The sequence below is a fragment of the Carcharhinus amblyrhynchos genome, chromosome 25 (assembly GCF_965287045.1).
Source record: "Carcharhinus amblyrhynchos chromosome 25, sCarAmb.v2.hapA, whole genome shotgun sequence".
NCBI lineage: Eukaryota > Metazoa > Chordata > Chondrichthyes > Carcharhiniformes > Carcharhinidae > Carcharhinus > Carcharhinus amblyrhynchos.
In genome coordinates, this window is record NC_137348.1 from 26,790,474 (window position 1) to 26,803,043 (window position 12,570).

A 12,570-nucleotide genomic window follows, 5' to 3' on the forward strand; every position below is an offset into this window, starting at 1 on the left:
AAGTAGGGAGGTCTTGCTGCAGCTGTATAGGGCATTGGTGAGGCCGCAGCTGGAGTACTGTGTGCAGTTTTGGGCACCGCACCTGCGCAAGGATATTTTGGCCTTGGAGGGAGTGCAGAGGAGGTTTACTAGGCTGATACCGGAGTTGAGGGGATTGAGCTATGAGGAGAGGCTGAATAAACTAGGCTTGTACTCGTTAGAGTTTAGAAGAATGAGGGGAGATCTCATTGAGACGTATAAGATGATGAATGGGATGGATAGGATAGAGGTGGAGAGACTCTTCCCGCTCAAAAAAGACAGTAGGACTAGGGGGCACAGCCTCAAGATAAAGGGGAGGCAGTTTAGAACGGAGTTGAGGAGGAACTTCTTCACTCAAAGGGTGGTGAATCTCTGGAATTCTCTGCCCGTTGAAGTGGTGGAGGCTGCCTCGCTAAATATTTTTAAGAAGCAGGTTGATGGGTTCTTGATAAGAGAGGGGATTAAGGGTTATGGGGAGAGGGCGGGAAAGTGGAACTGAGCCACGACAGATCAGCCATGATCTTATTGAATGGCGGGGCAGGCTCGAAGGGCTAGATGGCCTACTCCTGCTCCTATTTCTTATGTTCTTATGTTCTTATGTTTACAGACAAAACTTACCATTCATAGAGTACATAGGGGAGAAGGAAAGAAGGTGCAGAATATAGTGCTGCAATCATAGATAGAATGAAGAGAAAGATCAGCTTAATATATGTATAGTAGGCCTATTCAAAAGTATGAGGGCAGCAGGGAAGAAGCTGTTCTTGAGTCAGTTGGTACATGACCCCAGATGTTTGTATCTTTTTCCCAATGGAAGAAGGTGAAAGAGTGGCCGGAATTTTAGCAGCCTCCCGACACGGGAATCAGAGTGGGTGAGGGTTGGAGCATGGGATACATGTTGACCTCAGGCAGGATTTTACAGTTTTGCAACGAGCGAGGCCATAAAATCCCACCCGGTATGTTCGGGGTGCACGAATACTCATTACAGCCCAGTTCCAATTTTTTTCATCTCACCCACTGTTGGAGGAAGACTGAGATAATAATTCAGGTGATATTTTGACTGCTGAAGCAATGCAAGTGTCATCATAACTTTGCAATATTGGGTTCTCTAATAACAGGAAGAACCTGTTTGGTAAATTCTTAAACAACATAGATGTGAAGCTTCTGGCAGTAACAGGCCTACTTTGATCCAGGGCAGCTTAGTAGGCAGCTGAATCATTATTTGGAATGTCTTGAGGCATTCTGATATAGAACATTTGATAGGCGATGTTTACAGAATGCCTTCATCTCGACTGTAATAGTAACATCCTTGCAATGATCAATTAATGTGGAGCAGTGTTTGATTAAAGAAGAAAGAAGCATACTAATCCAGCTAGCTTGTTTAAAAGTCAAATTCAATTGCTTTTAATCTCTGAGTAAAAGTGTATCAGAGTTCTGTACCCACTGAAATTAATTACGCATCAGAAATACCCCTGAAGCTTTGCTGGAACTAAACATCACAGTTAAAATCACTGAACAAAAGCAATCTATTGAATCAGGATTGTCAAAAGTATGCTGAAACTAGTATTAATGTTATTAGAGTAATTCCCAAAGAATCCTAAATGGCATCTCTACAATTTTTTTTATTTAGTTTGATTTATTATTGTCACATGTATTGATATGCAGTGAAAAATATTGTTCCTTATGCAGTATACAGACAAAGAATACCGTTCATAAAATACATATGGGACATCCCTATGTCCTTATAGTGCATGGGGGTTTCACGGTGCCATGGGGGCATCACAGTGGCACAGTGGTTAGTATTGCTGCCTCACAGCACCAGGGACCTGGGTTCAATTCCCGGCCTGGCTCACTGTCAGTATGGAATTTGCATGTTCTCCCTGTGTCTGCATGGGTTTCCTCCAGGTACTCCAGTTTCCTCCCACAGTCTGAAAGACCACACTAGCTAGATGCAGTAACCTGAACAGGCACTGGAGTGTGTCGACTAGGGGAATTTCACAGTAATTTCATTGCAGTGTTAATGTAAGCCTTACTTGTGACTAGTAACTAAATAACCTTTAAAAGAAGGAAAGGAGAAGGTGCATAACATGGTGTTGCAGTCACAAATAGGTTGAAGAGAAAGTTCAGCTTAATATATGGTAGGTCCATTCAAAAATATGAGGGCAGCAGAGAAGAAATTGTTCTTGAGTCAATTGGTACAAAACCTCAGACATTTGTATCTTTTTCCTGATGGAAAAAGACAGAAGAGAATATGTCTAGGATGCATGGGGTCCTTGATTATGCTGGCTGCTTTTCTGAGGCAGCGGGAAGTGTAGACGGAGCCATTAGATGGCATGCTCATTTGTTTAAAGTTTATTTATTAATGGCTTAAATCAACACTGCATTGAAGTTGCTGTGAAAATCCCCTAGTCGCCATACTCCGGTGCCTGTTTGGATACACCGAGGGAGAATTTAGGACAGCCACTGCTCCTAACCAGCACGTCTTTTGAACTGTGAAAAGAAACCCAAGCAGACATGGTGAGAACATGCAAACTCCACACAGACAGTAACCCAAGTCGGGTTTCGAACTTGGGTTCCTGGTGCTGTGAGACAGCGATGATAACCCCAGTGCCACCGTGACTGTGCGAAATTCACAAACCTTCGTAGTTTCTTGCAGTCTTGGTCAGAGCAGGAGCCATGCCAAGCTGTGATATATCCGGAAAGGATGCTTCCTATGGTGCACCTACAAAAATGTATACAGATAGAAAGTAGACACAGGAGTAGACCATTCAGCCCTTCGAGCCTAAAGTCAGCAAGGCTATCATTGCAATTAGAGGTTAAAAATACCAGATTTTCCTTTCACATTTTTAAGACCCATAAGACATCTTGCAACTCCCCACCCAAGCTTCGAATTACTCCTCATCCAAGAAAGGAAAGCTGAAGTTTGTCTAAACGTTGAAAATGCATTAACAAATTCAGTGTACACGACCGATACTGTGGCAATTATTCACTTGCAATATGAGCTGCTTACCTTATCTTTGTTCTCATTTCTGTTTAGGTCTGAATCCAAACCAGTCAGAGATGCCCCCCACTCTAACTCGAGCTGAATAGTGTCACCCCCGAGGGAAAAGAACATCTCCTGTAAAGGGGGCCCACCTTCGGCTGTGTGTTCTGGGAATATATACTCATGAGAGAGAGAGACGTTGTTCTGATACAGTGATTGATGAAGACTTGTTCACAACCTCTCATTGCAGAAATGAACTTGTCTGAAAATATTTCACCTGTATCTGTAAAACAGCAGAATCTAGAGGCTTCCTCATGATATTATGAATTTTCTGTCACCGTAACAACTTGTGAGTGTAACGTCCTTAGGCGACACATTTACTTTCTCAGCCTGTTCCAATGAAGTTTAAAAGCCCACCTCCTCATTAGGCATCCATCCCTTCTGCTTCATTCAGTCACCATTTGTCCCCTGTGGCCCTCTTTGGCTGAAGTAATGCTGATGTTTGAAGTCAGAGATATGACTCCTTCAGAAACCATACCTGCTAAATCTATCCTTATGAAAGTTTGACTGGACTCCTTCAAACTTTGTTGCAGGACACCTTTCAGCAAACATTTCTGTCACTGGTTTTTTCTTCTATTGTATCATTCTGCCCGTACCATTAAAATCAATGCTTTATGTTGAAAATACGAATAACAGTCTGTGTTTCTGCTTTAAACAACAAAAAACATTCTGGTCCCTGCTCTATGCAGCAATATCTATCTTTATTTGGTTCAATTCTTGCTCTGAACCAAAAATATATCTGCATCATCGCTACTTCAGAAAGCTAGAAATATTTAAAATTCATGGGGTCCCTCTCAGGCCCCATGCCTGGCATTGTTTGGTTCCAGATGACCAGTGCCAGGGTGCCAGTTTGGCACTGCCAGAACACCAGGCTGGCACAGCCCAAGGGGCACCACCCACCAACGACCTCCTCAATGGTCTCTGCCCACACTTGCATGTCCATCATGCCTGGTCCCCGTTCCTGGGGGACTAACTTGAGTCTTATTGGTGGGAACCTCCCCCAGTGAGGGCAGAAACTTTAGCAAGCCCAAACAATAAAAAAATGGCCTGGGAAATTTGTGACCAGTATTGCCCGAATTTCCCAGTCCGCTACACTTCTTAAGCAGTGCAGAGGGCCAGGAAATTCTCACCTCACATTTCCATATCCCTTCCATAGTTCTGGTTACCAGAACAAACATAATAAAATGACTCAATCTTGTGGAGTGAACTCAGTAAAAAAAAAAACAGGAATCAAATTATGGAGAATTTCCTATTCTTGAACTGATCCACTGACAGATTTTAGTTCCAAAGTAAACCCTTAAAACAAGTTGAAGTCTTCATATCTTAAACCAAATAGATTTGGCAAGAGGGTTGCATTAAGCTCAATATGCCAGTGCTAATTTACTGCTGTTGTCATCTTGCTTACGGAGTTCTGATCTGCAACAGATGCTGGAGGGATTAAACCGCCTCCACTGCTGTGCTGAATACTACACACTCATGATTCCTTGCTTAAAACTGTCTAATATTAAACTCCACTCATTCGAGGCAGACCATTCTGAAAACTTGTTGTGCTGTTTTTCATTCAGTCGAATTTAAACATTTATCATCTCAATTTGTAACATGTTTCTGTACATTATTCTAAAGAAAATGTATTCTAGCCTCTTAAATTTTAAGTGTCTTTATAATTATAATTGTGATACTCTGCCAATAAATATCTTTCCTGTCAAATTTTTCTGCCTAAATTATCAATAAATGTGGAAGTAACTACTTGTTGTCTTTTCATCTTTCGTCATGACAGTTCACAGAAAATTCCTACAGCAACAGGGGAGCGACAATTTACCCTGAATGAGTTGAGAGGGCTAATTGTTTGGCTCATGGACTCTGGTTGGTGGAGGAGCTGCCATGGAGAATGAAGTAGGGAACAGATCCTGAATGGTATTGACAAGGTGGACGTGAAAAACATTTTTTCCTCTTGTGGGCAAGTCCAGAGCTAGGCAACACTGTATTTAAATTTCATAGAGTTCCGACAGTATAGAAGGAGGCCATTTGGCCCATTGGGTCTGCACCGAAGACAATCACAGCCAGGCCCTATTTCTGTGAACCTATATATTTACCCTTCTAATCCCGCTGACACTGGAGTCAATTTAGCTCTGCTGATCATCCACAAGGGTTCCTGGGCAGCACCATTCAGAGTGGTGAGCCCATGCAGATGTAGGATTTTTTTCAATAATACTCAAGTTCTGTATGAGCTAAAGGCTTATGGTCTTGTCTTCTTCCTAATCAAATTCAAACAAAGCTGTACAAATATAGGTTGCAAATTTATATGAGCTTATTTGCATGGTATGGGATAAGATTACATTGCAATTGATTTCATGCAGCCTTTTGTAAAATTTATTTTGTTTTTTGTACTTCTAAAGCAATAATATGGAAGAGAGGCATCCCATCAGCTTGAGGCTGAATAATTTATTCAAATTAAATTTTAAAATGTTTTGCAATGATTTAATGAGCCCAGGACACCATTCTCCAGGCTCACTTGTCTCTGTGGCCTCACTGGGAGAGGTTCTCTACAGCAAGAGTCACATATTATCCCCAGCAACAGGGACCGGAAGTGATGGCCTCGCCGGTAGAATCAGAGGCCATTGAGGCCCCCTAGGGAATTTGGAGGCAAGGGGGTATTGCCCCTTGGGCAGTGCCAGCCTGGCACCATGGCACCACCCACTGGGTCTGGGCTGTCTCAAGGGGGTGGGGCCAGAGGAAGCAGAGCCACATTGGGGTGGCTGGTCGGTGGTGGTGGGGTACTGCAGAATACTCTGCATTAAGGATCGATGGGGCAAGGAGGGGGGGTCTGCTACAACTCTGGATCAGGGATTGGTGGGGTTCAATTCCCGGCTTGGGTCCCTGTCACTGTGGAGCTTGCACATTCGTCCTGCCTCAACATGGCTTTCCTTTGGATGCTCCGTTTTCCTCCCACAATCCAAAGATATGCGGGTTAGGTGGATTGGCAATGCTAAATTGCCCCTTATTGTCCCAAGATGTGTAGGTTAGATGGATTAGCCATTGGAAATGTGCAGATTTGATGGGCCAAATGGCCTCTTCTGCACTGTACTGATTCTGTAATTAGCTTAAAATGAAATAAAGTACAAAACAAAGCTTGAATAATTTTTAGTGGCCACATTTTGCAGAAACCTTAATCTTTATTGACAACAATCTGTCCATTCAGTGTAAATTATACAAGAGCTAATCAGACTGACAATTTCTTGCAGTAACTTAAATTCTTAAAATGTTCACTTTAAACGTACAAAGGTTATATTCTTACGTGTTCCCGAGGTTCAGTATATTGTTCTGTATAAATTGACAGAGACACGGAGCAGAGATCTGAGCAGCATGGTGAACTGTAGGTGATGAAGGGAGTTGGCCAGATACTAAAAGCCTGACATAAACTCCACTGTAGGTGATCAGCAGCTGACGTGCCAATTCCTAAAAGGCAAGGTAAAAACAAACAGAGTCAACAGTGAGCCACATATTCTCTTGTGCCTTGGCAATCTCATCTGTTATGATACCAGCTAATATTACTACCAGACAAATCAGATCCCAGGATGGAACCCAGCTTGATCATGGACTCCATAAGAATCCCTACAGGGCAGGATGAGGACATTCAACCCATCTGCACCGACCACATTCCCCCTCAGGCCCTATCCTATATCCCTATATATTTACCCTGCTAATCCCCTTGAAACTAAGGGTCAATTTAGCATGGCCAATCAACCTCACCCACATATCTTTGGACTGTGGGAAGAAACCGGAGCACCCGAAGGAAACCCACGCAGACACGGGGAGAACATGCAGACTCCACACAGACAGTGACCCAAGGCTGGAATTGAACCCGGGTCCTTGGTGCTGTGAGGAAGCTGTGCTAACCGCTGTGCTAACCACTGTGCTACCATGTCGCCCAAAATGCCACCGTGTCGCCCACTTACGTATAAAGAGTAATTGATAAAATATCTCAAATTCATTGTTTTGTTTCGAAATGGGGATAAACTGTGCTCAGGACTACCAATGAACTTTTAACAAATATAAACCATTTGTTAAACAAGAAAAGATCAATGATAATACACTACTTCCTTACCCCAGATACACCTTTACAGGATTGTAAGGATAACATGAGTTACAAACTTTATCTTATAGAACATAGAACAGTACAGCACTGTACAGGCCCTTCAGCCCTCAAATGTTGTGTCAAGCTATGTCCGGACCCAAGATCAAGCTATCCCATTCCCTTACACTCTAATGTTCTCAATAAATACACAGTCCATGTAAACCAATAGATGAAATCTGGTCAGACACTTCGTACTCTGAAGCCATGGATGGAATTTTGCTGTATTTTTTTCCAAAGTCTCAGGCTCTGACTGAAATCCGGTAGTTCTGCAGCTGCCTCGATCTTGAGCCTCTGAAGAAAAAACAGGCAGGGTTTTCACCATCAGTCTGGTGGAACAGGTCCTGAACAAGGCTGGCCTCAGGAAAATCCGAGCACCATCTTTAAAGGGCACCCCAATCAGCGCCGAATTTCAACTTTTCCCACACCACCCCAACTCGGGGGCAACGGGCCCTCTACCCCCCACCTCCCACACATTCAAATCGGCAGCTCTCTCTTGCCAGAGTTTCCCCCTGGCCTCCCTCCACACTGCCCCCCCAACTGCCTGCACCACCCCCCACCTCACGGCAGCAATATCCCCCCCTCAATGGCCTTGGCACTTTGCCCACCACCACAAATAATGGGATCCCCTCGTGTGGCAGCCTAGAGGGCCTGCCCCAGCACTGCCCTGCCACTGTCCTTTGGCACAGGCTGGCACTGCTAGGCTGACACTGTGCCAACCTGTGCCAAATGACAGTGCCAGGCTCAGCACTATAATGGTGAGAATCACTAATGGTTCCATTAGTAGAGACCTGGTACAATGGTCATGCAAAAGATTCAGAAGCCATTTGAGCCCTTGGGTTGGGACTATGGCTATGCATTGCTCATCAGACAGTGCCCACCAGGCACACTGGTGGTGCTCAGCCAGGGCCAACAAACAGACCAGCAATGTCTGTTGGGTCCTGCCAATGTGCCAGTTGTGTAGGTTAGAGGGATAAGCCATGGGGCTACGGATATGGGCCTGGGTAATATGCTCTGTCGGAGAGTTGGTGCAGATTTGATGGGCTAAATGGCCTTCTTCTCTAGATGGCACTCTGGCACAATGGTTAGCACTGCTTATCTCACAGCACCAGGGGCCTAGGTTGAATTCCAGCCTTGGGTCACTGTCTGTGTGGAGTTTGCACATTTTCCCTGTGCCTGTGTGGGTTTCCTCTGGGGACTCTGATCTCCTCCCACGCTCCAAAGATGTGCAGGTTAGCTGGATTGACCATGCTAAACTGCCTCTTAAGGTAGTTTAGGAGGATTAGTGGGGTAAACATGTGGGGTTACAGGGATAGGGACTTGGTAAGATTCTCTGTCAGGGAGTTGGTGTAGGCTTGATGGGCTGAAAGGCCTCCTCTGTACCGTAGGGATTCTGTGATTCTATGATCCTGCTATGTGGATGTCAACATGTTCCCATGCTGCTACGATTAACATGAGGATCAGGGTCAAAAGGCCACACTGGATCCTGAAATTACTGTTGCAATTCCATTTTCTTGTAGCCTTTTATATTTCACCTTTCCAAGATATTGATGAAATTTTCTTCGCAATGGTGTTGTTGTCTGGGCCTGAAGACCTTCTTCCTCCTTCAACCTTTCATGATAAGCATGACTCAATACGCATTTGATGCCAATTTGCCAAACAGACATAGCAATCTCTCATTATTTACGCCGGTAAAACCTTCAGACTTCTAAAAACTCTTCCCCCACCACCATCTTCATTTCAGCCATAAAGTACCAACTTTTCAAGAGTTTGTAAATATCAGTTCACATTTTTGATGCTGTTCTAGTGTTACTACACTGTTTCCATGGTTTTAACAGCCTTCCTTTAATGAGGTGTTCAGAAATAGATGGAAAAGTCCCACGGTGAGTGAACTTAGCAACATCTTGTACAAGTTCAAAATAATTTCATGCAAATACATTCAATCTTTCTAGCCTGGTAAGCTACAAAGGAATTCAGATTAGCGTGGAACACTGGTACAGGCAGAAGACAGCAGGTTCCTTGTTAATTAGCTATCCCATTGCCTTGAGGTATTCCACATGAAAGAGTCTTGCACTCATTGACACTTCGGTAATAAGAGTCTGGAGAACATGCTCATCTCTGCTGGCACTCAATCTCTGTAAGAGGTCTCAAAACACCAGGTTAAAGTCCAACAGGTTTATTTGATAGTAAACACCACTAGCTTTCGGAACACTGTTCCTTCGACAGGTAAGCGGAGAACCTGACAAAGGAACAGCATCAGGTGAATGGAGTCTCGATGGCCGAATGGCCTATTCTGCACTTAGGGATTCTATGATTCCATGAAGGGACTGAGAACAAAACCTAAATGAAGTTCAAATGGGAAGAAACAAGCAAAATTGAAAAGCAGTACAAATGGAGTTGCCTGAGCCTCCACATGGAGTTTGTAAACTCCAAATGGGTCAGGATCAGAGTCTGGAACAAGTGCTCACATTTATATAGGAAGGAAATCATCCCAAAAAAAAACATCCAGCACGGAAAGGAGAATATATCTTATTGCGCATCTGCCAGACCAGCCCACCACTGCCTCTTTCTCAGCAGACTAAGGAAATTTGGCATGTCAGCTACGACTCTCACCAACTTTTACAGATACACCATAGAAAGCATTCTTTCTGGTTATATCACTTGGTATGGCACCTGCTCTATTGAAGACTGCAAGAAACGACAAAGGGTCATGAACAAAGCCCAGTCCATCACTCAAACCAGCCTCCCACCCATTGACACTACACATCATGCTGCTTTGGGAAAGCAGCCAGCATAATCAAGGACCCCACGCATCCTGGACATACTCTCTTCCGCCTTCTTCCGTCAGGAAAAATAAGCAAAAGTCTGAGAATACATACCAACCAACTCAAGAACATTTTCTTCCTTGCTGCCATCAAACTTTTGTATGGACTTACCTTGCATTAAGTTGTTCTTTCTCTACACCTGAGCTATGACTGTAACACTACATTCCGCACTCTCTCCTTTTCTATGAATGGTATGTTTTGTCTGCATAGTGTGCAAGAAACAATATTTTTCACTATATGCTAATACATGTGACAATAATAAATCAAATCAAATCTTAGAAACAGCTATTTAATTAATTCCTCTCCCCTCCTCTCTCCCACTGCCCCAGCATTGTTTTCCTTTGAATTATTTATCCAATTGTTTTTTTGGAAATCATCACAATTCCTCCACCCTTTCAGGAAGTTCATTTCAAAAGTCTGAGATTGCGTACGAACCAGTTAACAGTTTCTTCCCTGCCGCCACCAGACTTTTGAATGAACCTACCTTGCATTAAGTTGATTTTTCTCTACACCTAAGCTACGACTGTATTCTGTACCCTTTTCTTTCCTTCTCCTCTATGTACTCTATGAATGGTATGTTCTGGCTCTACAGTGCAGAAGAAACAATACTTTCCGCCGTATCCCAATACATGTGACAACAATAAATCAAATCAAATTTCAGATTAGAATAACCTGCTGTGTGAAAATTACTCAGCACAAGGAGAATGTAAAATGCCAACAAAACCAAATTAAAAGATGCAGCATTTCTGTTTCTGCAATTGAAGGTAACAAACCATAAAATTACCTCAGAGGTGCCTTGAGGGACGGAATGTGTCACTTCACTGAAGGAAGTCTTACACTTGTGAATCTGGCTCTTGTTGGATAACAGTGGCAGTTCCTCAGAGGTGACAGCTACCTGACTCTCAATGCCCTCACTCAGAGTCGCACTGTGTCCCGGTTTCATGTACAGATGGTTCAGCTGTTTTTGTAACTCTGACTGTAAATCAGACATAAATTTAGGTATTTGACAACTTGTGCAGTATAATCATACAGAGCATGCTTTGCCACAACTAAAAAGTTATTTGCCTGCCAAGAAAATAGCACTGGAAAAATCAGCAATGTACAACCAACTTGACAAAAGGGCCTTTTTGAATAAAAGTTTAAAAGATTCATTAATTCGAGGTTTTTTAATTATTTCGTGGGATGTGGGCATCACTAGCAAGGCCAGAATTTATTGTCCATCCCTGGCTTGCCTTGGAACTGAGTGGCTTACTATGCTATTTCAGAGGGCATCACAAATTACAATCAAAGGATTCTGAACATTGCCACTTTGCATTTGTATGTCACCTTTAATGCAGTAAAATGCGTCAAGGTGTTTCACTAAAACATTTTAAACAAAACTTGACACCAAGCCACGCGAAGAGATATTAACATAGCTGAAACTGATCAAAATGTTGGTCAGAGAGGTAGGTTTTAACGACTGTCCTAGGGAATGGAGAGAAGTGGAAAGATTTGAAGGAATTCCAGAGCTGAGGGCCAAAAGATCGAAGGCATAGTCCCCAGTAATGGAATGATTAGAATCAGGAGTGAGCAAGAGGCCAGGATTAGAGGAGGGCGGAGATCTGGTATGGTTGGCTGGAGGAGAATGCAGAGATTGGGAAGGGCAAGGCTTCGAGGGGCTTGAAATCAAGGATGAACATTTTAGAATGGAGGTATTGTTGGACCAGGAGCCAGTGTAGATCAGCAAGCATAGGAGAGATGGCTGAATGAAAGTTGATGTGACTTCGGATACACACAGTAGATATTTGGATGAGCTGAAGTTTATGTTGGGGAGAAGATGGGAGACAGGCAAAAGACTATTGAAATATTCAAATCTAGAGTTAATAATGGTATACAGACATACAAATTCAGAGCAGGAGAAGGCCTTTCAGCCCCTCAAACCTGCTCCACCTTTCAGTAAGATCCTAGCCAATGAGGGTATTAGGCACAGATGAGCTGAGGAAGGAGACTTGAGTTTTATTCAGGGGCTAAGAGTCTTGCTAATGCAACTGATATGTGGCAGAAAGCTCATCGCCAGATCAAACATGTCATCAAGGTTAGAAATGATCTGGTTCAGTTTCTGACTTCCTGGGGAGGGGAACAAATGCAATGGAAAGTGAAAAGAGTTGGTGAGCGTAAGGATGAATGTTGGTGAATGTAACTGATTGGTCATAAAACATGCTGAGCTGTACAGGCCAAAAGGACACAGGTTTCAACTCTGGCTTGTGCTGAGTTAGTTGATCTTGATCAGGCCAAGTCTGGATAGTTGCAAATGGATTCAGCACTCCAGCATTTGGTGGGTGAAGTTCAGCCAGAGTTCATGCTCATAACTGTAATTAACATCCAAAGGAAAGGATATTGAGGGAGAGCCTGCCATACCCTGCCCAAAGAACTGCTAACACTGGATGGGAATCTTTCGTACTGACAGATTGCTGAGACTATTTACAGGTCAGAGATACATTTCACTGAAGTACGAGTTTACCCTTGGCCCATTAACTCAGCCAGGGCATTATCCTCTCACCTCCAAATTGTCTAAC

At 43.4% G+C, this 12,570-nt stretch overlaps 1 protein-coding gene across 1 annotated transcript in view; it reads right to left on the reverse strand.

The window, feature by feature from the left end:
* Positions 1 to 1,468: 1,468 nt before the first annotated feature.
* The window catches only part of LOC145358116 (transmembrane protein 268-like), a 40,168-nt gene continuing 29,066 nt past the window's right edge, over positions 1,469 to 12,570 (reverse strand). Inside the window, exons 7-10 of the mRNA XM_080211790.1 lie at positions 10,800 to 10,991; positions 6,354 to 6,514; positions 2,584 to 2,737; positions 1,469 to 1,504 (exon numbers count right to left, since the gene is read on the reverse strand). Of these exons, the coding sequence (XP_080067916.1) occupies positions 1,469 to 1,504; positions 2,584 to 2,737; positions 6,354 to 6,514; positions 10,800 to 10,991 (543 nt within the window). The remainder of the gene's footprint in view (positions 1,505 to 2,583; positions 2,738 to 6,353; positions 6,515 to 10,799; positions 10,992 to 12,570) is intronic.